Here is a 25,479-nt window from a genome sequence, read left to right as displayed (position 1 = left end):
AACGTTAGTGATTGAAGTCTGCATACTTACTAAAATCCTCCATGTACAAAAATAAAGTCTTCTGTTGCTTCTAAGTGCCACTTTAAATGTTTAAATTGCCCCGTGTTGACATTTTTGATTATATAGTAACTTAACCATTGTATTGATTTAAAATGTGATAGTGCTAATTTTATTGCAATGTTATTTACTTCACAGGCAAAAATTCCTTCAGCCAGGAGTTTAGATGATATCGCAATGGATTTGACAGAGACTGGAGCACAGAGGGCCTCCAAACTGGTGACTCTGGAGGCAAAAAGTCAGTTCATCATGGCAAGCAATGGTAGCCTGATATCCTCAGGTATTTCCTTGTTCAAGAAAATATGTCATCTTTTTCTCCTTTTATTCTTCTCTTCTCTCTCTCTCTCTCTCTCTCTCTCCTTGTCTTTTTTTCCTTTTGTGTTTGCTACAAATCATTTCCAAACGCATCTTGTTGAGGCAAATTTTTTTAATCAAAATGTAACAGTATGCAACAGCTTCAAATAACGTTTTAAACTTATTTATTCATATTTTTATCTTGAGTGAAAGGCTCACTTTATAGGCTGGCCTCAAACTCACAGAAATCCTCCTTCCTCTGCCTCCTGATGTACCACTGTCCCCAGTCTTTGACTATTTTTAAAGACTATGAAGTTAGATTGTAATAGGCAGGCTATATAAATAACTTTTGATGCAAAGATATTAAGTACCGAAGACTATCTTGTATCCTGCTAGGTTTTTTTTTTTTTTTTTTTTTTTTTTTGGTTTTTCGAGACAGGGTTTCTCTGTGGCTTTGGAGCCTGTCCTGGAACTAGCTCTTGTAAACCAGGCTGGTCTTGAACTCACAGAGATCCGCCTGCCTCTGCCTCCCGAGTGCTGGGATTAAAGGCGTGCGCCACCACCGCCCGGCTCCTGCTAGGTTTTGATGCCACTAATTCTCCACAGAATGTATAATTCTAGACAAACACTATTACAAGTGCCTAGTTCATAAACTGTAATCATTGGGCCCAGGCCTTTCCTTTATGGAAATTCTGGAGTCTCTTATCACTATGTCTGTGTAACTAAGTTAACTTGTCTCATCTAAGTCCCTCTCAGCTTGTGGGTCTGAAGCAGCAGGCATGTGGGCCAGGGAGGGTGTTCCTTTGCATTGGACAGTCCGTTGCCTTGCTTGCTTACCTCCTAAAGAAACAATGAGTGGGACCATCTCAGGGATCACCTTTCCTTCACTTTTTTTTTTGCTTTTTTTTATTTATTTTTATTTATTTATTAAAGATTTCTGCCTCCTCCCTGCCACCGCCTCCCATTTCCGTCCCCCTCCCCAACCAAGTCCCCCTCCCTTGTCAGCCCGAAGAGCAATCAGGGTTCCTTGCCCTGTGGGAAGTTCAAGGACCACCCACCTCCATCCAGGTCTAGTAAGGTGAGCATCCAAACTGCCTAGGCTCCCACAAAGCCAGTTTTCCTTGTGTGTGCCTGAACCACAAAACACTTAGTGGGGCCTTCCAAAATGACTGAGTCACCAAGTGCAAAAGTCATTTTCTTACCAGGCTCTGATGCCCAGAAGCAAATGCTTCCTGGTTTCCTTCCATTATGTTCAGAAACAAGGAGAAAAGAAATAGACGCAGTATTTGGGAACAGCTTTGCCTTCACAGCCCTTTGTCCCTTGGCGAGGAAGGAAACAGGGCCTGTGTGAACCTCCCTGCCCCTCTCCCTCCCCAGGTTCTCAGGACTCAGAAGGCATGGAGGAGCAAAAACGAGAGAAAATACTCGAACTCAAGAAGAAGGAGAAACTGTTGCAAGAAAAACTCCTGAAGAAAGTTGAGGAGCTGAAGAAGATCTGTCTTCGTGAGGCTGTGAGTGGCCTTGGCCTTTCTGAGTACTTGTGTTGGGTGGCTAGGGCCTGTGTCCATTATGAACTCTTGACCCTGTCCTGTTTTACAGGAGCTCACGGGCAGAATGCCAAAGGAGTATCCACTGAGCATTGGCGAGAAGGCCCCTCAGGTCAGGAGGCGAGTGGGCACCACGTTCAAGCTAGATGACAACTTACTGCCCACTGAGGAGGTAGGAGCCTTCCTGTGCCCAGACAGGAGAACGGTCTATTCAGTGCCCTCCATCCGCACCTTCAGCTCCGAGTCAATGCTGCCGACTTTTCTCCAAATCATGGAAACTCAGTAGATCAAAGTGCACTGTTTCTTTCACGCACACTCTGGGCAAAACTGCTTTTACTTCTTCCTATTTCATTCCCCGTGTCGAAGAGAGCGTTAAGTGAACAAACCCTGTGTATAAGTTATAAATAGTATTAGAGAAACTAAGACTGAATTTTAACTTCAGAACCTTTTCCTTAAAGCCAGGTAGCCTCCACAGAGTGGTTTCATCCACCTAAAGTTTTAGCCCATCCTTAGAGTGCGAACAGTGGCGGAACGCCCCTCTGAAGGCTGTAGGAAGGATTAAATGAGATAACACATATATAGCATTCAGTGTAATTAAGTGAAAAGATTTGGTGGCCAACACACTGTGTGCTTTCTCAATTACATATCACATGCAATTATGCCATTATGACCCACCCCGTGGTTCTTACAAGGATTTAACTATCTCAGCTTCCATTCCTAATGGAGTCGAGTTTTGATATCTGTTGAGTGTGCTCAGCTCTGACCTCAGCAGCACAGGTGTGCCATTTAATCTTCAGCGCACTTTTGTAAAGTACTTTCTTCCTTTTACCAGTTCAGAAAACTAAAGTATTAAAAGCTTATTTATGAGAAGCATATTCAGTCACGCTACCGGGGACAACCAGAAAGAGCAGTCAGACCCAAATGCCTTGTCTCTGAAGCTCCACGTGTAGATATGACATTCTGCATGCATGAGTCACAGCTAGAATCTCTCTTTGAAGACTGCTCTTAACCCAGCCAAGTGCATAAATGCAAAGTCATTTTCCTCCTTAAAAAGGAAAAGAGGTTGGGCTATGAGAAGGTGAAGTTAGGGTGTGTGAGAGATGTCGTCTTGGAAGGTGACTAAGAATGCCTGTGTTATTAAAACTTGGATGATTTCATTTCCTAAGGGTGTATTAGTCAAGAACATACAAGAATCTTTCATTGATATCAAGAAACAGTGTGAGAGAGTGACTGTGTGTGTCCGTGAAAATCAAGCAGTGTCGTTGTCTAAATGCAGGATCCAGCTTTGCAAGAACTAGAGAGCAATTTCCTAATCCAGCAAAAGCTAGTTGAAGCTGCAAAGAAACTTGCCAGTGAGCCAGACCTGTGCAAAACCGTGAAGAAAAAACGGAAGCAGGACTACACAGATGCCGTGAAAAGGCTGCAGGAGATTGAAAACTCCATAAACGAATACCGAATCCGGTGTGGGAAGAAACCCAGCCAGAAGGCTGCAGCTATCCTACCAGGTTAGTACGTGGAAGCTGTGCGGGCCTGTGCCCAGCTCTCCTTCACTGGTCTGCTTGGTGGAAGGCAGAAGAACAGCTTCAAAAACAGCTGTCCCAGGGTAAGAATGGTTGGCTCTTCAGTGTCAAAGGCATGTGAACTCCATGTCCGGAGCCAGGCTCCTCCTTGTAGTTCAGTAGGATAGGGCTTGAACTTTGAGGATGAAGACTCACAGAGATGATGCTGGTCCATGAGAAAACAGACTCCTCTATAGCTGGACTGGTGTTACTGCCCCAGAGACTTTTCATGATGCAGGTTGTGAAGAATGCCAAGCTTTAGACAGTAGTTCTGGATTGTGCGAGAATGTGGAAGGTGTCTGAATGTGGTACACCCTGCATTTTCTTAGAGAGCACACTTGCACGTGTGTAGAGAGAGAAGAGGTCTTATGATCATCCCATTTCAGGAGAGTATTTACAAGTAGGCAAATGGTAAATGATAGTATGGAATGTGGCAAGGTGAGATATAAAATTATAACCACAAGGTAACCCCAACTTTGTATAAACCAGCACGCAGGATGGCTGATTGGGAACTATTTCGAAATACTAATAGCCATAGAGTTTTGAGCCTGCTGATTCTCTTCTGCTTCCAATATTCTCAACATCATTTATCTATGATGCTCATGTTCAGGAAAAAATGGAGACGTCTTTATTACATTAATTTAAAGTCTAGCTGACTTTATGCAATACTAATGTGGTTTTTAGACATAATCATGATTGAAATGTGATGGCATTTCTCTAAACTCAAGCCTTTCCCCAACTTTATGTGTTAACACCTGGGACACTGAGGTCATTCCTCCTCTGAATGAGTGCTATATAATAACTGATGGGACCTTAAATTTCACTGGAGTATGAAATGATTCCACATTTTCTGTTTGATAAGCTGTGGTTACTGGGTTTATAATAGACCAGGCTTAAAGCCTGATTCATAAACCTGAGATATGACTTCCGGAAGGTGAATATACAGACATTAACACACAAATGTCCATCCACTACAGCTGGATAATTTAAATGTGCAATCCAGTTGGTGTGGTGGTGGTTCCATTCTTTGCCTCCAGACATGATTAACAGTGTGCTTAATGTTCACGGCCATTTGTCACAGCCAATTCACCCTCAAGCTGTGCTAGACCCACATGTTCTTTTTGGTGGCTGACATTTGGGCAGCAGATGGTGCCATTGCTTGAGCATATATTGGATAGATTTTTTTTCTAAGTGTACCCAACAGCTGACGATACTGGTACCTCGCCTTCAAGTTTCTCTGTGTGTCTAATTAAAAGAGAGGCCACGTGGCTCTGATAGGATTAACATTCGAGTCCGAACGAAGACAGTCTCTCCATAATGGCTTTAAAACTTACATCGAGGTGCTGTATTTGGTAAGAACCTCCCACCGAAACAGTCGACGCAGACTATGGAATGATTTACAAAATCATACCAACATATCTGGTGTCTTTTCACCAAATGGGTACCAGAAATACCCAAAGCACTATGGCTGTCATTTTCAGACAGCCAAGTATGGATAATAAAACTAAAAAAGGGTAGTTGGTATGCCTTTTTAAGATTTATTTATATATTTTATGTATATGAGTGCTTTATCTGCATGTACGATTTTATGACACAAGAGGGCATCAAATCCCACTCTGGATGGCTGTGAGCCACCATGTGATGGCTAGAAATTGAACACAGGACCCGTAGAAGAGAAGCCAGTATTCTTAGCCACTGAGCCATCTCTCATGTCCATGTAGTTGGTATTTATCTAGCATTTGTCGTGTGCCTGGAGCTGGCTACAGTCTTCGCGTCTTTAGTTAATCAAATGGCTCATTTCAGCACCATGCAATAGGCCCTGCTGTTGTCCCCACTACAGAGCAGAGGCAAATGACCCTAACTGAGATGAAGCAACTTGCCCAAGCGCCCACAAATGGTAAATGACCAAAAACAAGATTTAAACTTAAGTCTTGCGATTCAGTGCTTCTTAAGTAGGAAAATTTTTGCCCTCCAAACCCCCACCCTAGAAATATTTAATGATATTTGCAGGTATTTTGGATTGTCAAAATTGAGGGTAAGAGTCCTGCCTGAGGTCTGTAAATAGACGTGGTTTCTATAACACACAAGGCAGTTCCCTAGAACAAATACAGAATGCAGTTTCCTTTCAAGGTATTAACAAAATAAAACATGGCAAATCAGTTTAAGATGCAAACTCTGTGGATATTAATCCTATTCTAAGTGATGCAGGCAGATGCTGAAGATGCAGCTCAGTTGGTATTGCCCAGCAGACATGAATATTGGGTTCAGTCCAGCATGACATGCAAACAGGCACGGTGATGTATGCCTCTTATCCTAGCACTTGGGACATAGAAGTATCCTAGAAGTTATTATTATTATGTAGAGAGTTCAGGAGCAGCCTGGACTTCTATATAAGACCGTGTCTCCAGAGAGAAAGAGAAAGAGAGAGAGAGAGAGGAAAAGAAGGAGGAGGAAGAGGAAATGAAGGAAGAAAGGGAAAAGAAAAAAAGAAATGTAATTTGCCCTTCTCTCCTCAGACTCCACATCTATAGACACAGTCAGCCTCAGGTCAAAGTGTTTGAGGGAAAGTTGTCTTTGAACTAAGACATTATTTGATAAGCACTACAACATAACAACTATTTATATAGCACACCATAGTAGGAATTGTGAGTGCTGAAGACAGTATTCACAGTGTCCAAGAGAACTTGGGACACCCTCAGATTTATTGGGGGGGAGGGGAGACCAGAAACCATTCTCCTCTGGATACCGAGGACTAATTAATCCATTATAACATCTGTACTATAGGCCAGATGATTTTATCTCCAGTAGAACGTAAGTGATTCCAACAACAGCTAATTATTCTTAATGCACTGTAATTGCTTACATTTAGCTAAATGAAAATAAAATGCACTTCATTGAAAATTGCCTTGCTGAACTCATTCTAATTGTATAAGTGCACAATTATACTAAAGACGGCTATTTTTTCTTTCACAGAAGACATAATTCCATCAGAAAGTAGTTCTTTGTCCGACACCACCACCTATGATGATCGTAAGTGGCTCCTTTTTTTCATTTAAAAATATTAGGTACTCTGAAGTGTGAAGATCATTTTTAAAATGATTTATTTTTATTTATTTGTGTGTATATGTGAGTGAGTGAGTGAGTAAGTACGTGTGTGTGTGTGTGTGTGTGTGTGTGTGTGTGTGTGTGTAGAGCATATGCTTGAGGGTACCCAAGGAGGCAGGATGCCCTGTGAGATTTTCTGACATGGGGGTGCTAGAAAGTGAGCTTAGGTCATCTGCAAGAGCAGGGCCTTGTCTCTTGTACTTAAGATAATTTTTTAATTTAAATAAACGTGGATATAGGATGCAGCTTAGTTGGTAGAATACCTCACATGCATGATGCTCTGGATTTGATTCTGGACACCAAATAATCCAGGTGTGATACTGCCTACTTATGGTACCAGTCCTTGGAAGGCAGAGGCAAGTCAGGAGTTCTAACCATAAGACCCTGTCTAACAAGGAGTAACAAAAAGAACCAACTTGTTTCTCTTTGTGGAAACATAGAATAAACTAACTTTATTTTTACAAATGATTGAAGAGAGAGGTCTATAATTGTCATCTACACAGGCTAACACATTAAAACAGGTCATGTGACCTTTGTGAGCAGAACTTTGCATGTATAATCTGTGTTTACTTGTAACTCTCTGGTTATATACTGCTTATATCTCTGGATTCAAGTTATTGAAGTGAGTACCAATAAAAAACAAACCAAAAAAAAAAAAAAAGGATCACCCAGTCAGAAATCCATAGTTTGAGTAAGTCTGTCTGTGAAGATGTTAAAGTCTTTTTTTTTCAACTTTGTAAACAAATAAATAAATAAAATAAAGACTCAGAAGTATGTAAGTCACATGGTCCTTCACCTATCAATTTCCAGTGGTGACGTTTTGCTTATCTGGAATCCAGCATCAAACCAGGAATTGATGGTGTACCCTTTGCATGCCACTGTTTTCTGGAGACGTGGGGATTGCTTTTGTTATATTTGGGAAGAAAGACATATTTTATGAGTTAGATTTCAAGTAACTTTTGTCCTTTTTATAAGTAAGCAATATATGTGACTGTGGCCAATATTAGTTCGGAGTATTTGGGGATGGAATGCTTTCATACCAAGGGGCTGAGTACTTCCTTGTAAGTCTTTACACACAGTCAGCTGATTGGCTATCTGATGTGATCTGAAGAATTCCAGAAAGCCACTGCCCTGCCCCTGTCCCCCACTGCTTTTTCACTGTGTTTAATGGTCAATAAAATATAATCTCACTTCAGGATCCTTCCTTTGAGCTGCAATCCAATACACTTCCCACTGTACAGGTTGTACAGCTGGCTGGTGAACACACCACGTCTGCATCAGCATAGCCCATCCCTCAAAGGATAAACCCGGGCCTCAGAGCCCTGCAGTCTTTAAGGGGGAACAAAATCCTCTCTCTTTTTTTTTTTTCCTTTTGTTCTTTATAGACAGGGTTTCACTATATAACTCTGGCTAGTCTGGAATTCACTGTGTAGACTAGGCTAGCTTCAAACTCATAGAAATCTGCCTGTCCCTACCTCCCAAGTGCTGGGCTTACAGGTGTGCACTACCAGACCTGGAAAATAGCAGACTTCCTTTAATAAAAGCTTTTGAAAGTGACATTGTCACCCATTGTGGTTTTCTTACTCAGAGTGGTCCCTGTGAATTGAGAAAACTTGGTTTGGACTGCGGTATTTCTATTTTTCTAACTCACCATTATAAAAACTTTGCAAGATGTGTGCATGCCTACTATACATTCCTACAAATATGGTCTTGAGAAGGACTGTTGTTCATCTGGTTTGCCAATTTCATTGTGAAAGATTGACAAGCTGTTCATTTACTGATTTGATCATCTTTATTATTTTCTTTTCAACTCACTTTAGCCAATGACTCCTTTACTCTGGCTGGGCAGCGACCAAGTTCAGTACCTCATTCTCCAAGAATTCTACCCCCCAAGTCTCTCGGTATTGAGCGAATCCACTTCAGAAAATCCTCCATCAATGACCAGTTGGTGGACACCAGGCAGTCCAGGTGAGCGGTTCTCATTGTAAGATCGATGCCTTGAAACCAAGAAGTCTCTTCTCTGAAACAGTGACACATTTTCCTTTCTCTTTAATTATCCTTCTGGAAGACGTTCTATTAGGTAACTGAGGCAGGGCCACTACCCCAGAGGTTTGTTGTTGAAAGTGAGCGGGAGTCTTCTGAAGAGGGCTTTTGAAAAGGCCCTTGGCTCTTTCCTTGGTATTAAAGTCTGTGTGATTTAGATCTAGTTAAAAGGGCTTTAATGATCTAGATTAGGGAGTGATATTAAAATGAAATAAGCAACTTATGAAAAAGCTGTGGCTTCAAGAGGCTGAGGTCATGATCACCTGGCCCCTTCCTTTTGGGTCTGTGGTTAGGGGAGCACCGTGGTGGGGAGCATGTGGTAGAACAAACAAAGTACTCTCCTTGGGGTAACTGAGAATCAGAGAGAGACAGGAGTTAGCTGACTTCAATTTCCCCTTCCAGGGGCTGCCCCTGATGGCCTAACTTCATCCCGCTTGTCCTGCCCCTCAAAGTTTCCATCACTTTATAGTAACCTCAAAAGTTCCAAGCCAAGTTTTCAATCCATGAACTTTTGTGAGACTTTCAGGTCACATTCTATCAGGCCTAGGATTCTATAGTTTAATTGTATAACTTTGACTCTAAGGATGCCCCTTAGGCAGCTATGTTCCTAGCATTCTGGGAAATAGAAAAACATGATTTAAAGATGATATGCTTTAGTCAAGTACCTATAGCTAACAGCCATGGGCCACATCAACTCAGCCACTATGAGCTGACTGTTTAAGAAATTATTCCCAAGAAATTGGAGGTAACAGGTCGAAAGCAATAATATTTGGTGGTGTCTGAAAATGACATTAAGTTTTGTTGGAGCACAGTTGTGCCTACTCTCTTCTATACTGTGTGTGTGTGTGTGTGTGTTTGTCAAACCCCAAATATTTCTGAGCAGACTTGAGGGAAGGGCTGCTGAGTCTCACGGCAGTTGCTTTCAGTCTATCCTACTTCTTATTGCCTGTGTGTGTGATTCAAGACAGTCAAGCCACACACGTGCTTCTGCTAAGTCATCCAGGACCCCTCAGGATGCTCACCTCCAGAGATTCCCCTCAGGATGCTCACCTCCAGAGACCCCCCTCAGGATGCTCACCTTCAGAGATTCTCCTCAGGATGCTCACCTCCAGAGACCCCCCTCAGGATGCTCACCTTCAGAGATTCCCCCCCCCAGGATGCTCACCTCCAGAGATCCCCCCTCAGGATGCTCACCTCCGGAGACCCCCTCAGGATGCTCACCTCCAGAGATTCCCCTCAGGATGCTCACCTCCAGAGATTCCCCCCCTCAGGATGCTCACCTCCAGAGATTCCCCCCCTCAGGATGCTCACCTCCAAAGACCCCCCTCAGGATGCTCACCTCCAGAGATTCTCCTCAGGATGCTCACCTCCAGAGACCCCCTCAGGATGCTCACCTCCAGAGATTCCCCCCCTCAGGATGCTCACCTCCAGAGATTCCCCCCCCTCAGGATGCTCACCTCCAGAGATTCCCCCCCCTCAGGATGCTCACCTCCAGAGATTCTCCTCAGGATGCTCACCTCCAAAGACCCCCCTCAGGATGCTCACCTCCAGAGATTCTCCTCAGGGTGCTCACCTCCAGAGACCCCCTCAGGATGCTCACCTTCAGAGATCCTCCTCAGGATGCTCACCTCCAAAGACCCCCCTCAGGATGCTCACCTCCAGAGATTCCCCCCCCAGGATGCTCACCTCCAGAGACTCGCCCACCTCAGGATGCTCACCTCCAGAGACCCCCCCCCCAGGATGCTCACCTCCAGAGACTCGCCCCCCCTCAGGATGCTCACCTCCAGAGATTCCTCCCCTCAGGATGCTCACCTCCAGAGATTCCCCCCCTCAGGATGCTCACCTCCAGAGACTCGCCCACCTCAGGATGCTCACCTCCAGAGACTCCCCCGCCCAGGATGCTCACCTCCAGAGATTCCCTCCCCCAGGATGCTCACCTCCAGAGACTCTCACCCCCATCCTTCTCTCATGCTCTCTTTCCATTACTTCCCAGTAAGTTTCACATCAATGTGTAACAAGTTTGCCAGGAACACCAGGAGGTTCACCATTTCTTCAATTCCTTTTCATTGCAGAGAAATGCTGTCCACCCACAGCAGCCCTTACAAAACACTGGAGCGGCGGCCCCAAGGAGGACGGAGCATGCCCACCACGCCCGTCCTGACTCGGAATGCCTACAGCAGCAGCCACCTGGAGTAAGAACCTCATTTCTACTGCCTCAGCTCCGCCACTGTTGGCCTGAGTGCTTGCCTGGCTTTGGCTGCACTTTTCAATCTTTTAAAGTGACTTTCCACTCGTTGGTAGCCCTGGCGCACACTAGCCCATTTCCCGCTAACTTATAATTTCTAATTTGTGAGTCAACACCATGTACTTGGTTTCTTCAGGCATATATTGGATTTTTAGTACTTTAATTTCCTCAACTAGGTATTACAATTCATAATTCATTGACAAGGGTGAGAATAACTGCGGGGAAGCTTTGAAGTATTTGCAGAGTTCTATGATAAATGTTTTATCTTTCTTTATTTTTTTAAAGATCCTATTTGTTTAGCAACACCATTTTCTATAGTCCAAGTTGACTCACTATGTAGCCAAGAATGAGCTTCAAGTCCTCACCTTCCTGCTTCCACCACCTACCTCAGACTAAACTACAGACATACACACTACACCTGGCTTCTGTGACACCAAGATCCAAAACCGGGGCTTGATACATGCTAGGCCAGCACTGCCAGCTGAGCTATAGCCTCAGCCCCATAAAGGCTTTACCCTTGCTATTTTAGTTAGTACTCAAAGCAAGCAAATATATGAAGAGGATATTAGGTACCATTTTCATCTCATTTTACAAACCCAGAAGCAAAACTGAGAGAAGTTAAGTATCTTGCCCTAACTCTTAGAGCTGGTGAATAGCCAGCCAAACCGTGACTCACCAGTATCTCTGGTTTAGGCCTAAACTCCACTCCACCTTGCTTCTCTTTTATTCTTATGTAAACTAATGTTATGTGAGAAGAGAGGAGCCTCCAAACACCTATTGGAGAACAGCCTTAATTCAGAGTGCATATCATTATATACAGACATATGCATACATACCTACATATACGTATATATGTGTGTATACACGTATATGTGTATGTATATAAAATGTATATATACGCATATACACACACATATATACATATGTGTGTACATATATCTTCAAGGAAGGATTTGGCTTGCACAATACCAGAACCTATTCTACCTATTCTTCCCATAGAAAAGACCATGATAAGAACTTATTAAAGAACCAGTGTGTGATGTGAGCAGGTGGACTCTGTTGTGTGGTCACGCTTGGAATCCTGAAAGTTCAATTGGATTTAGAAGTTACAAATCCATTCAGCGTGTTCTTTTCTCTGTGCCGCATGTGTTCCTATATGTGCACATGTGTGGGTGCTCACACACGTGATTGTACATGTATATAGAGACCAGAGGTCAACGCGGGCCACTTTCCTCAATCATTCTCCACCTCTCCCCGCCCCACCCCAGACAGGGTTTCCCTTTGGTACATCTCTGGCTGTCCTACAACTCACTTTGTAGACCGGGTCAGCCTCAAACTCACAGAGATCTGCCTGGCTCTGCCTCTCGGGTGCTGGGATTAGAGGTGTGAGCCACCACTGTTCCACCACCTTATTTTTTGAGATCAGCTCTCCAGTTAAACCTTAAACTCACCTATTTGTCTAGACTCAAGCTTCAGGGACCTGCCTGGCAGCCCCTCCCCTAGCATGGAGATTGCAGGAACCATGTGTGTCTTTTCTACATGGGTTCTGCAGCATTAAACTCAAGTTTTCATGCTCACACAGCAAGCGCTGTGCTACAGAGCCTTCTCACAGCCCTCAGCCTAATGTTCTTTTTGCTTCCTTGGGTCCTGTTTTTCTCATTTCCTCTCCTCTTCCTTCAGACCCGACTCTTCGTCTCAGCACTGCCGCCAGCGGAGCGGAAGCCTGGAGTCCCAGTCCCACCTGCTCTGTGAGATGGACAATGACAAGCCATTTTTCACCCTCTCCAAATCCCAAAGAAGCAGTAGCACCGAGATCCTCGATGACGGGTCTTCCTACACAAGCCAGTCAAGCTCCGAGTATTACTGTGTGACGCCTGCTTCTGGCCCTTACTACACCACCCAGACGCTGGACACCCGTGCCAGGGGTAGGAGAAGGTCCAAGAAGCAGCATGTGTCTACTTCCAATTCAGGAAGCATGCCCAACCTAGCACAAAAGGAGACCTTGAGGAACGGTGTCTACTCAAAGGGTCAGGACCCACCTTCTGGTTACTACATCACCGGATATGCACCGTATGCGGAGTGTGACCTGTATTATAGCGGTGGCTATGTCTATGAGAATGACACTGAGGGACAGTACAGTGTCAACCCTTCTTACCGGTCCTCAGCTCACTATGGATACGACCGCCAGCGGGACTACAACAGCAGGTCTTTCCATGAAGACGAGGTGGACCGCGTGCCCCATAACCCTTATGCAACTCTCCGGCTGCCGAGGAAGGCTGCCGTGAAATCTGAGCACATCACCAAAAACATCCACAAGGCCTTAGTTGCTGAGCATCTGCGTGGCTGGTACCAGAGGGCTTCTGGGCAAAAGGATCAGGGACACAGCCCACAGTCTAGCTTTGACTCAGACAGGGGCTCACAGAGGTGCTTGGGATTTCCGGGACTGCAGGTGCCCTGTTCTCCGAGCAGTCGAGCGTCTTCCTATTCTTCAGGTAAGATGGCTGGGAAGCACATCACCCTTGGGGTCACCATCTACCATACTCCCACAACACGCCTGTCTGGGGTCATGAAATTGGTCCCCAAGGTCATTAAGAGTGACAGTCATTCAGCGGACCCATAGTTTGAACTGCTAACTTGGACAGCGCTCTGCAGTCCTTCACAGAGCGAAAGAGCCTGGCGGAGCCTTTTGTAGATTCAGGCCTGCTGAGTACCTAGTCTGTGCTGTCCTGTGGTGGTGCTTTCACCAGCCTTCTGTTGTCTGGGTCTTAGGCTGATAGCCACATCTCTCCAATGTGGTCTCATCGTTGGGGGTTGACATTTTGAAAGAAACACACGAGCTGAGCAGAAGGCATTAAGGATCATGCCTCCCTTCTCGTTGGCCACCAAGATGTGATCAGTTCCAAGACTGATTGATTATTCACGTACCTGCCTGCCTGCATAAGGTTTACAGTAATTCTGATAGACTCTGGTATTTGTGAAGTATTTTTCTACATGCTTTCTTTATCTTATCTCAGTCTGTATTAAGCGCTACTGAATTGCTAATGTGAGGAATTTGAGGGACCGGGCACTTGCCTGGAGTGCTTGAAAATCTGATTCGACGTCCACCATCATTACCAAACAACTCCAGGAATTGTTGTAGATAATTTTCGATCATCAGAAGTGTCCCCTTTCTAACCTTTATGTAGGGTCTGGCGGCTCCCTCTGCTCACGTTCCTGCAGCACACCCTAACCTGGACTAGGTAACAGCAGAGAAGTAGGAGCCGAGGGGAGGTCTGCCTGCCTCAGTGAGAGCGCAGGACTGAAACCATGTCTGGCCGCCATGAGCTCAGGGTCTCGTCAGCAGACGGAGGGATGTATGAAAATTAAGTCAGCTTCAGATCTGAAGAAATGAATTGATTCACAGAAACCTGGGCCCTGGGTTTTGCTGCCTCCCTTAAACACACGTGGGGATTTCCGAGCCTGTGGAGAGCAGTTAGGGTGAATTGTACCTTTGAGATTCCTGAATTTGCTGACAAAAACATTGCCATGGAGACTTTGTTTGGGTTCCATTTTGTTCCTATCTCTAGGACTTTGGACTTCGGCTAGGACTATATGAACACCTCTAACACCCGAAAGAGGCCCCTATCATTATTTCTTGTGGTTTATAGCCCTGACCTAGAAGATGTCTGGCTTATTCTTAAGGTTCAGGGTGCAGCATGAAAGGCTTTCCCAGTTCACACCTGGACAGAGTTCCACAAGAATAAAGGCAAACAAGGGGTCTGGAAATTCTTGAGGATGGCTTTTGGTGCACAAGGCTGAGGGAACACCCAGGGGAAACAGGTGTGATTCAGAACCCTGTCTCGGCTCTTGGCTTTGTATCTAGGGCAAGGGTGAAAATGGAGTTACTACTTCCTGGGTCTGACCTGGTGTCAGCTCTGCTGACTGTCCCACCAGGAGCATTCCTCCTCCCCTTAAGCTCCCCTTGGTGGTTTCAGATAGGATCTTACAGTGTGTCCTGGGCTGGCCTCAAACTCGCAGGGCCTCTCCCAATCCTGCCCCACCACACCTGGCTGAGCAGCGCATCCTTGGTAAATGGATGAAACCAAGGCTCCCTGAAATCCTTTCTGGAATGTTCCTCATTCCTCCCCCACTTTACAGCTTTAGAGATGGAGTTCTACAGGCACACCTCATTCACACGGAGAGCTGCACTTCCTGTTTCTGGTTAGTCAGATTTCGTACCACCCGAAGGCTTCGTGTGACTCAGCTTCAGGAGTGACGGTAGCCACCTTGACCTGGCAGCTCTCTGTGCCTGGGTGCTCTCCCCTTTAGTATGAGTAGCAGTGACTGCTGTAGCTGGGTTTGTTATTATTCTTATCTTACAGTTGCCATGACTCTGGTTTAGCGTTTGAATGACCCTGCCAATCCTCTTGGCTGGCAGGTAACAAAGTAGGGGCTTCTGTTCCAGCTCGAACAGTATGACCCCAAGGCCTCAGTCTTGGAAACCCACCACAAGAATCCTACATCTGTTAGTGAAAATTACATGGTACTATAAGTAGCTGTATTCCGAAGTGCGTCTGTCTGTGGTGACTGCCGAGTGGCTGGTGGGTGTGGAAAGAGGTCAGTAGCCAGGAAGAGAACATGGCGAACAGGAAGAACCATGACCGGGCCTGTGTGTGAGAGACTTGGATGTGCACAGGAATGTAGAGCCACCCGCGTAGACCAGGTGTGATGCAGGACTGGTTTTACAGAGAGGGCAGCAGAAACCAGTGGCAGGCCTTCAATCTGGCTCGGCTTCAGAATGATGCCCATGTCCTCCCCTGGTTCCCAACTAGTCTCTTTTACAAACTGGCCTCTTCCTCCTTTTGCTAGCTTCTGTCCCCACCCCCATTGTTTTTGATTCAACAACAGAAAATGTCCTGTCTTGCCAGTGACCTTGTGTTGCCTTTGGCAGTCAAGTCTCAACAAGTCACCGGGCTGGATGTTTTTCCTCCACAGACTCTAGGTACTCTCGGGTACCATCTCAGAGCTGAAGGCCCCAGGGCGAGCTTCTCTCCCTTCATGAGACTCCTCTCCCTTTTCTTCTGGGCTACTTAGAAATATGCGTAATTGAAAATGTTTCGTCCTTCCTTCAGAATGCTATTAATAATAAATGATCAGGTTGTGAGTCTGTCTTCTTCACTAGGTTGAAGATGTTCATAGTTACCTTTAGTCCTGGTGCTGTGGCCACACAGAACATATTTATGTTATTATCCTCTCCACAGGGACGGAAACTGAACCTTGAAAAGAATAAACTATCAGCCCAGGGTCGCTCAGTCACTAAGCCAACAAATTGACTGCAAATTCTGGCTCAAATATGGGGTTCTATCTTGGTGGTAGATGGCCTGTACCCATCCCCAGCACTGGCAAATCCAAAACCAAACCCAGGCCTTTCATTTCTCTGCTCTACACACACTTGACTGTGAGGCAACCTGAAGAGATTGGCTTGAAGTATTTCAACTAATGTGCTCCCCCTTCCCATTCTTTTTCCTAGTGTCTTCTACAAATGCTTCCGGGAACTGGAGGACCCAGGTAACCGTGGGGCTGTCGGAATACGAAAATCCAGTGCATTCTCCCTACACCAGCTACTACGGCAGCATCTACAATCCCTTGCCCTCTCCAAGCAGGTGAGAAAGTCCTGAGTAGATTCTAGAAGCTTGGCCTTCTCCTAAGGTTACCTGGCTCCTACAATGAAGTCTCGGTGTGACAAGATGTAACACGGGGTTTGTGGCTGAACCCAACTGCCACCTCATTCCGTAAATAATGTCTGATTAGAAAATGGCCATGCTCGTTAGTTTACTGGTAGCTGTGTCTGTGCTCGCACTCTGAGAACAAAGCTAAGTGCCTTTGACACACAGCACATGGCCAGCAAAGCCGGAAAATGCAACCGGACTTTTGAAGCTTTCTGAGCTCCCTCGAGCTCATCCAAAGTCAGCCTTGTCTTACAGCTGTGCACATGAAAGCCTCAGTCCACAGCTGGGCTGTTTTCTTTCTTCCATTGTAAGGGTGTATTTAAAACTGTAATTGTGGATAAGTCTCCTTTGGAAGAGAGAAAAACTGCAGGGAAAATTCCTCTCCCCCAGTAAAGCTCTTTGTACTAGAGTCCAGTCAGCAGTTGGTCGGTTAGATGTCCCCACTTGCTATCTTTTTGTGTTCGCTAAGACGCGTTGGACACAGCCATCTGTCCTGCTTGTCTGCTCCAGTAGGTCTCCGTAAACAGTAAAGGGAGTGCACACATGCAAGGCGGCACAGTGCGACTCTAAAGATTCACCAGCTTCTTCCAGAATGAGCGAGTAACTCCCCTGGCCCAGACTGATAGGCAAGTGGATGGAGCAAATGATTAGCATATCGTCTCAGGCCCACTAAAATGCATCAAAGAGATTAGCCTAAAACTTAACAAGGGCCCTCCCCAAAATCACAGACTTGGAACTCTCACGGTTTTTAATTCTTCTGCGGAGGAGGAACTAGTTTCATTCCTTCCTTTTACACCAACAGTGCCGTGAAGACAAGCACTTTCTCGGTACTTTTTGGTTGTTGTCGAGAATTTGATCTTGTTGTTTAAGTCCCATTGCCACTTCCAGTGAAGGAAACTTAGAAAGACCACAGCTTGCACAGTGTCTGTGCTAGCGAACTGGGCAGGTTAGCTGCAGAGCCAGTTGGCGGTCCAGGCTAACTGGAAGTATTTGGTCCCCCAATCTTTGTTTTTCTTCCCCACATTCCACCAGAGTTTTTCTTGGCTTGAAATATTAAGCCAATTGTCTCAGCTCAACAAAGGGTGTGCTCAAAATAGATTTGGTGGAACTGTACTTCGCAGGATGTCAGAGGGCTGGGACTTGTCTAAATCATGCTTGAGAATGAGTTTGCAGCAGGAACCATAATGAACAGACCCAAGTTTGAGCATAACTCTTTCAACACAGCTCTCAGCATCTTGGCTAGATTTGCTGATGCTTTTCGTGTTTGAACGGTGATTCTTTTCTTTTCGCTGAGTCAGTGCGCAAAACGGTTCTCTTATCATTATCTCTGCCTTCATTGATTCCAGAAGCTGCTAAACCCTCTGAGAAGAAAATCTATTTTCTCCAAGTCTGCCTATATATTTCAGTCAGAGCAGGCTAGGGTCAGAGGGGACACAGTGTGCAGGAAATTGGAAGTTATTTAAAGTTCCACTATGCAAACTCACGTCACTCACTGTGGAGAAAACATGGAGAGTTACAAAGGACTAGCAAAGATAACAATGGAGCCTTAATTCTACCAACCAGAGACAGTGTTATCAACATTTGACACATTTCTTTATGACCCTCTGTCCTTTCAAACATGACCATAATGATACGGTAAATACAGTTTTGCATCTTATACTGTGTATTAAATTATACATCTCATTTAAAAATTTAATATCTTAAAAATTCAGTCCTATGTTGTTAAACTTTTTGTTGGTTTGTTTGTTTTGATTTTTCAAGAAAGGGTTTCTCTGTGTAGCCCTGGTTGTCCTGGAACTTACTATGTAGACCAGGCTGGCCTCAAACTCAGAGATCTACCTGTCTCTGCCTCCTTAGTTCTGGGATTAAAGGTGTGCACCACCTTTTATGTGACTATAGTTAAACATTTTTAAATGATTTATTTATTTTTATTTAATGTGCACTGGTGTTTTGCTCATATATACTCTGTATGAGGGTGCTGGATCCCCTGAAACAGACAGTTGTAAGCCACCATGTGGGTGCTGGGAATTGAACCCAGGTCCTCTGGAAGAGCAGCCAGTTCTTTTAGCCACTGAGCCATCTCTCCAACATTTTAAACCTTACATATATAACTAAGTATTAAATACATGATGCTTTATATAGAAGCTCCATAGTTGAACATTATGATCCTTCGTATTAGTAGTGATATTAATGTATCCTGTGTGCTGTGTTTGCCTGCATTTCAGATCACATCCTCAGCCTTCGTCCCCAAACTAGGGTTAATACTTAAAACTGACAAGTGTGGTCTTTAAAAATGGGGAACACTGATGCCCCAAAGATCACAGAAGTACATACCTGTCTTGTGTAGGATTTTTAAAACTATGATACAATCTGATCACTTTAATTTAATTTACTAACAAGCCAAATACAGCAATAACCACTGATAAAACTTCAGAAATTTGCCTTAAGAATGCATGATGCATTTTTATGGAAACGTGTTTTTAAAGCTGCCATGGTGATTCATGTTCTTGGGAGGCGAAGGCAAGAGGATTGCTGTAAACTTGTGGGCAGCTGGGACTACATAATGACCTTAAGGTCCATCTGAGCTATAATGTGAGCCCCAGTCTCAAAAAACAAAGCAAGCCAACCAACAGAAAGCACCATTTTTAAAATCAGAGAGAGAACACATACACATGTGAAAATGTTATAGTGAACCTTATTTTGTTCAATTAGCACATTAGTTATGCTAATAAAAGTAAGAGATGAAATAAATTTCATGATGCAGAAGAAAAACTCTAGATTGTCCACACTAAAGTCTTAAAAGGCTCAGCAACATATGAGCGGGTTTATATATATTTTTTTTAATAAGCTGTATGTTATTTATAGAAAGCTAGGAGTTTTTACTGGCGACTTTTCCCTAGTATGGTTTGGCAAACCTGGCACTGGTGAACTCCCCAAGCAGACAGGCAGGAGTCTCTGTGCTAGGAGTGTCTCAGAGGGGGCAGGTTTGTGCTCTCCTGCCGGGTTTCAGATGAACTTGTTTCCTTTCCCTTCCTGTTTCCTCGTCCTTTCCTCGTCCTGACTTTCCCCTCACTAGGCACAAGCGAGGCCCTCTGTCGCAGAGGACGGTTGTGACTCCAGAGGCGAGCTCAGTAGTAAGCTCTGTCTTGCTCAGTGTAGCCAGCGGGAGTAAGTACAGCGCTCCACTCTGCCTGCTGCTTCTGGACAGCAGGACTTTTGCCCTTCCTGGCTGCCGTGTGAGCTTGTGAAGTCTGACTTTGCTTTGACGTTCCCTGAAAACACTAAAACCCTGAATTTATATAGTATCTCTGCCCAAAGCTCTCTTTCCAAAGGTTTTTTTTTTCTCAACTTTACTAAAAGACTTTGGAATTGCAAACACAAGTCTACTAACTATCTAACCTCTTTTAACCTACTGTTGAAGAACATGGTTTGCTTAACTGAACCGTTTGTATAACAGGCTGTGTTTGTTTGAATACACTATCCAAATATGTCTGTTTCTACTATTTTTTTTTCTGGCAGTGTTGAGACCACAGTGCCTATATGATGTCATTTCCTGGGTCCCTGACAATTTATATTTGGCCCATAAACCCTTGGGATATGACGTAGATCTCAAGGTATCCCTGCTAACTTTAAGTATTTTTCTTGTCCCTGAGAAAAACATGAAATTTATTCTCTTAATTTAAAGAGTTGTCAAAACATGCCTTTTTAAAAAATTAAAATATGATTTGTTAACAAATTAAGAAGCAAGCATGCATCAAAGATTCACTTTTGTATCATTATTAATAAGGGAACTAGTTATACTGTTTCAAAGGGAATTCAAAACAATATATGAGAATGAGCGCTGGGATGATATTATCAAATTACACACCAAACCAGGCAGTGTCAAATGGGGCAATAAACTGTAGCCCATAATACTCTTTGCTGCAAAGAATACATTTGTATTTCTTCCCAACAAACGCCTTTAAGTTAACATGTAACTTGATACCTTCTGGGCCCTAATCATTAGTAAATGAAAAGTAAACAAAGGTAGAACTCTCCCCAGAGTTCAGCAATCTGTCCTGTGCCTGTCAGACAATGCTCCACTGTTTGGTGAAGAGAGTGTATGCTCTTTGCCTCCTGCGCTAGGTTCTGGAAACTTTTGTCCTAACAGTGCTTCCCTCTAACCCGTTGGAGTCTTTGTACTGAGCGAGGAAAACAGATTCAGGTAGTAACTTTCCCGGTTCTCTTTACCAGGCAGTATGCAGAGACCACTCCGCTGGACGGTACAGATGGAAACCAGCTGGAGGACAACCTGGAGAGTAGCGAGCAGAGACTCTTTTGGCACGAAGACTCCAAGCCTGGAACATTAGTCTGAATGCAGCTGGACCTCCTGACCAAGCACTGCACGTTCTCACACTAGTGTGCCTTGCAAAATGTGTTCGTCTCCTAGAAGGCTTTAGAAATGAAAGGCGTCAAAGGGCAAAGAGAAGACTTTCGTGGTTTGGAAGTGAATCACCCATTTGGCCCCACAAAGCCCTGGAGGAAGACCTGCCTTTCAAACTCTAGGCACTAACCTCTCACTAAGTCTGGTCCCGTTGTGGGTTTGCTGTCACGAGAATTGGCATGAAGCCGTGTCCCACAGCGAGCTCTTAGGAAGGGAATAACAATTGTCAGAGGCAAGCCTTGAAACTGGGGACATGTTCAGGGAGTTTGTCCCATTGGAAAGGAGGATGGGAGATTTCAGAGCACAGTTCAGAATGCTGAGAGAGGGAACCCTGAAGCTCCTAAGTCATGGCTCACCACTACAAGGCTTGAACTCGTGAGCTGACAGAAAACACACTGTTTCTACAAACAGATGACGATTTAGACAGTATTGGAAACTTACTTGAAGAGAAGCTAGATTTTCATGAAGTTCTGAATGAGTGTAAATGGTTTAAGATATTACAAAGTGACGTTCTTCGTAAGCACCATAGTATGGACTAGTCATTCTGGTCGCTGTAGCATCCTGTCCCATAGAGGAAGTGACTGGCCAGCCCTGCTTGGAGAACGTTCTTAAGGTACATATCACCAGTCCCTGGTGGGCTTCCCAACGTGGACTGTGCAGACTGGTGACTCTCCACCTCGCCTGTCATTTGAAGTGGCGGCCTTGAGGTGGAAAGTTCATGAAACCAGAGTCTGGAAAGGGCTTTCAAGATGATAACGGAAAGGACCCCAGAGGACAAAGCCAACCCACGTCCTCATAGACGAATTGTGTGCCTTAAAGTGCTGAGCAGGAGAAAGCTGAACCTACGATCTGAACTCCAAAAGTAGATCTGAGTCACCCAGTGACGAAACAAGATGGGCAGAAAGGATTTTACTCCAAGCTGCAGGAGATTGAATCACGAGGCTTCAGCTACCTCCTAGGCCTTCTGGAGGAACTCATTAGCTGCATTTGTTCTTCATAGGAATTTGCTTGCTTGTAGGGCAGCCTTGATCTTTGTCTCTTTATTCGGCTCTGAAATCCCATGAAAGGTGCTTCCTTTTCCCTCCTTTTTATACGAGTTTCTTGTTCATATTGTGAATAGAGACGTTTCTCAACAACTTTTCTGGAACCTTTTTCTACTTGTATTCCAAAGCATGTAATATATACATAAAAATGATTTGTTAAACCAGTCCTTAGTCATTTGTATCATTAGAAATGAAATTCAGGAAAATTTTTGGAAAAAAAAGACACTAGTTAAAAAAATAATAACTTATTCCTTTTTGCATATTTGTATAGCCTTCTGGAATTGGAAATAGCCTTTTGCATCTACTTTCACTGTTTTGACTTTTGGAGACCTATTATTTTTCTACATAGGTCAATAAACTGAAAGTGTGCTACTGAACACGCGTTCGAGTGCTTGAGTTTATGTTTGGGGTACACAAGAGACAGTCTGAGGTGCTCCATTTCAAGAAGAAAATCAGACAAGACACAAACTCATTTACCATTACAATGTTTTGTGATTCCAAGATACACTTTTTTATATGCATACATCTGAAAATAGGGCTCATATAATCATCATGTCCTAGTCGCATTGACTGTGGTTGGGTATTTGTTTTTGGTTTGGTTCAGTTTGGTTTTTCTGTCTTTCTTAGTGACACATAAAATATTGTTTTGTTCTGTTGTTTCAGTGTGAGGCGGGACCTAGGTCCTTGCATACCCTGGGCAGATTCTCTACCACTGCAGTGCCTCTCGATACAGGGCCTTAGAATTGATCAAGCTTGGTAGATAATCACTTCACTGAGAATGATTGATGAGAATTTTTAGGTTTTTGGGTTTGAAAACACTAACTGATTGATAGTGAGTAATTTATCTTTATTTTAAAACCAAATCTTTTAAATGGAAGAAAGCATTTCTGTCTCTATCATCTTATCTTGTTTATTGGAAAGAGCAGGGGTGGAAGTGAAATACAGGGAGACTCAGATGAACATTCTGTGCATGTAGCCTACACGAAGATCCCCCTTTGCCACTCCAAAAGCCGTGTGCTCAGAATCACAAGTATAACCTTCAAAGAGAAAACGGGGCTGGGCTTCTGCAACGGAGGAGACTTTGGAGAGAAGTGTCATGGCTCTGCCACAGGGTCGCATCTGCCCTTTGCAGAAACTGCTCACTCGAAAGCAAACACTAACCAAGGCAAATTTTCAACATGTAAACATTGTCTTTTTAGTATAAAAATATTCCGTACTCACAGAAAGCATTTGAAACACAGGTAGCATAGGTAATCACGTCCTGCAAGTGTTGTTCCCCAGAATGCAATTGTTAGTCTGTTACATTAGTTTCGAGTTCTTTCTTTCTTTCTTTCTTCCTTCCTTTCTTTCTTTCTTTCTTTCTTCTGTTTTTTTTATTCTTGTTGTTTTGTTATTTCATTTTGTTTCATTTTTCCAGACAGGGCTTTTCTATGCAACAGCTTTGGCTGTCTTGGAACTACCTTTGTAGACCAGGCTGGCCTCAAACTTGCCAAGATCTGCCTGCCTCTGCCTCCCCAGTGCTGGGATTAGAAGTGTGCACCACCACCATCTGGTGCAAAAAAAAAAAACTTTAAATTTTGCGTATGCGTGCCTCTGCAAACATGTATTGCACAAGTGTGCAGATGCCCACAGAAGGTGTCAGATCCCCAGGAGCTGAAGTCACGAGTGGTGGTGAGTCCTCCCAGTGTGTGTGTGTTGGACGTGAACTCAGGTCCTGTGGAAGAGGAGCAAAGCACTCTGTGGTGGTTCCGATGAAAAATGTCCCCTATAGGTGCATTTATTTGAACACTTGCTTCTCTGTTGGTAGTACTGTATGGGGAAATTATGGAACCTTTAGGGGGTGAAGCCTAGCTGGAAGAAGGAAGTCACTGGAGGAAGGATTTACCTCCTTCCTCCCTACTTATCTCCCTATCTCCTCTTCTTCCTCTCTTTGCTTCCTGTGTGTGGATGAAAATGTCACCAGCGCACTTCCTGCTTCTGATGGTGTGCCTTGTCTCCCCACCACATGGACTCCAGATCTGAAACTGCAGGCTGAAATAACCCCTCCTGAAGTTTCTTTTGTTCATGATGCTTCATCACAGCCACAGAGTGTAACCAACACACTCTTCAGTTGCTGAGATCTCTCTAGCAGTTCCCTTAGTTTGGAACTTTTTTCTATGCCTACATTTTCTTTTTAAATCTAGCATTGTATTACAAGTATCCCGTTCTATATTATTATGTGTGTATAACGTCCTAACTTATCTTGAGCCTCACTCCATATCAGTACATATTGATCTGCCCCACAAATGTGCATATTTTGAGTTGGAGAGATGACGTAGTGGTTAAGAGCACTGTCTGCTCTTTTAAAGGCCTCGGTTCGCTTCCCAGCATCCACATAGCAGCTCACAACCATCTGTAATTCCAGTCCCAGGAGATCCAGCACCTTCTTCTGGCTTGTATATGCACAAGGCACAGACATACATACAGTCCTATATACATAAAAAATAAGCAGATATACATATTTTATACAGTGGATTTAAAGAGTACACTTGCCTCCCTTGATGTTAGTATTTTGTTCTATACTTGAGAAAAATTTAAAATTCACCTTTTTATTCATGAACTAACAAGTATATAAGCAATAAAAATTCCAGGATCATTTTAAGCTATTAATTTGGCCTCTTCTAAGGACCAGGGTTTAGACTAAGACATTTCCTAATATTGGACCTTAGAGAATCTTCAGTATTAGAATAATGATTTTTGGATTCACCTTCTTATTTAGCTTCTCTAGGAACATGAATTATAAGCTCAATGTCCTTTATTTATCTGAATATTAACCTTCATCAGGCGATGAAAGGAGACAGAGACAGAGACCCACATGGGAGCACCAGACAGAAATCTCAAGGTCCAAATCAGGAGCAGAAGGAGACAGAGCACGAGCAAGGAACTCAGGACCACGAGGGGTGCACCCACACACTAAGACAATGGGGATGTTCTATTGGGAACTCACCAAGGCCAGCTGGCCTAGGTCTGAAAAAGCATGGGATAAATCCGGACTAGCTGAACATAGCGGACAATGAGGAATACTGAGAATTCAAGAACAATCGCAGTGGGTTTTTGATCCTACTGCACGTACTGGCTTTGTGGGAGCCTAGGCAGTTTGGATGCTCACCTTACGAGACCTGGATAGAGGTGGGCAGTCCTTGGGCTTCCCACAGGTCAGGGAACCCTGATTGCTCTTCGAGCAGATGAGGGAGTGGGACTTGATCGGGGGAGGGGGAGGGAAATAGGAAGCAGTTGCAGGGACGAGGCAGAAATCCTTAATAAATAAATAAATTTAAAAAAAAAGAACAATGATTTTTGATTAAGTTTCCATTATGTTGTGCTGTAGTATATTTCAAACTGTCAATGATAAAATACTGATTTTTAAATTTTCTAATGTATTGTGAAACTATAAATTTTTAAGATAAAATCAATTG

General features: G+C 44.0%; 1 protein-coding gene across 5 annotated transcripts in view; it reads left to right on the top strand.

Moving 5' to 3' along the window:
- Frmd4b (FERM domain containing 4B) overlaps positions 1-22,401 on the top strand; it is a 188,411-nt gene extending 166,010 nt beyond the window's left edge. For 2 of the 5 annotated variants that reach the window (XM_041640412.1, XM_041640435.1), the window contains exons 14-24: positions 196-337; positions 1,729-1,862; positions 1,951-2,070; positions 3,175-3,403; positions 6,431-6,487; positions 8,383-8,530; positions 10,678-10,797; positions 12,531-13,342; positions 16,360-16,492; positions 19,635-19,726; positions 20,792-22,401. In XM_041640412.1, the coding sequence (XP_041496346.1) occupies positions 196-337; positions 1,729-1,862; positions 1,951-2,070; positions 3,175-3,403; positions 6,431-6,487; positions 8,383-8,530; positions 10,678-10,797; positions 12,531-13,342; positions 16,360-16,492; positions 19,635-19,726; positions 20,792-20,907 (2,103 nt within the window). In that variant the 3' untranslated portion in view covers positions 20,908-22,401. The remainder of the gene's footprint in view (positions 1-195; positions 338-1,728; positions 1,863-1,950; positions 2,071-3,174; positions 3,404-6,430; positions 6,488-8,382; positions 8,531-10,677; positions 10,798-12,530; positions 13,343-16,359; positions 16,493-19,634; positions 19,727-20,791) is intronic. The other 3 variants (XM_041640414.1, XM_041640430.1, XM_041640423.1) reach the window with 3 other exon arrangements.
- The last annotated feature ends 3,078 nt before the right edge of the window (positions 22,402-25,479 follow it).

Source organism: Microtus oregoni, unplaced genomic scaffold (assembly GCF_018167655.1).
Source record: "Microtus oregoni isolate MIOR12 unplaced genomic scaffold, Mior012 000002F_ref0000024, whole genome shotgun sequence".
Classification (NCBI taxonomy): domain Eukaryota; kingdom Metazoa; phylum Chordata; class Mammalia; order Rodentia; family Cricetidae; genus Microtus; species Microtus oregoni.
The sequence above is the reverse complement of the archived record's forward strand: the minus strand, read 5'-3'. Positions and strand labels throughout refer to the sequence as shown.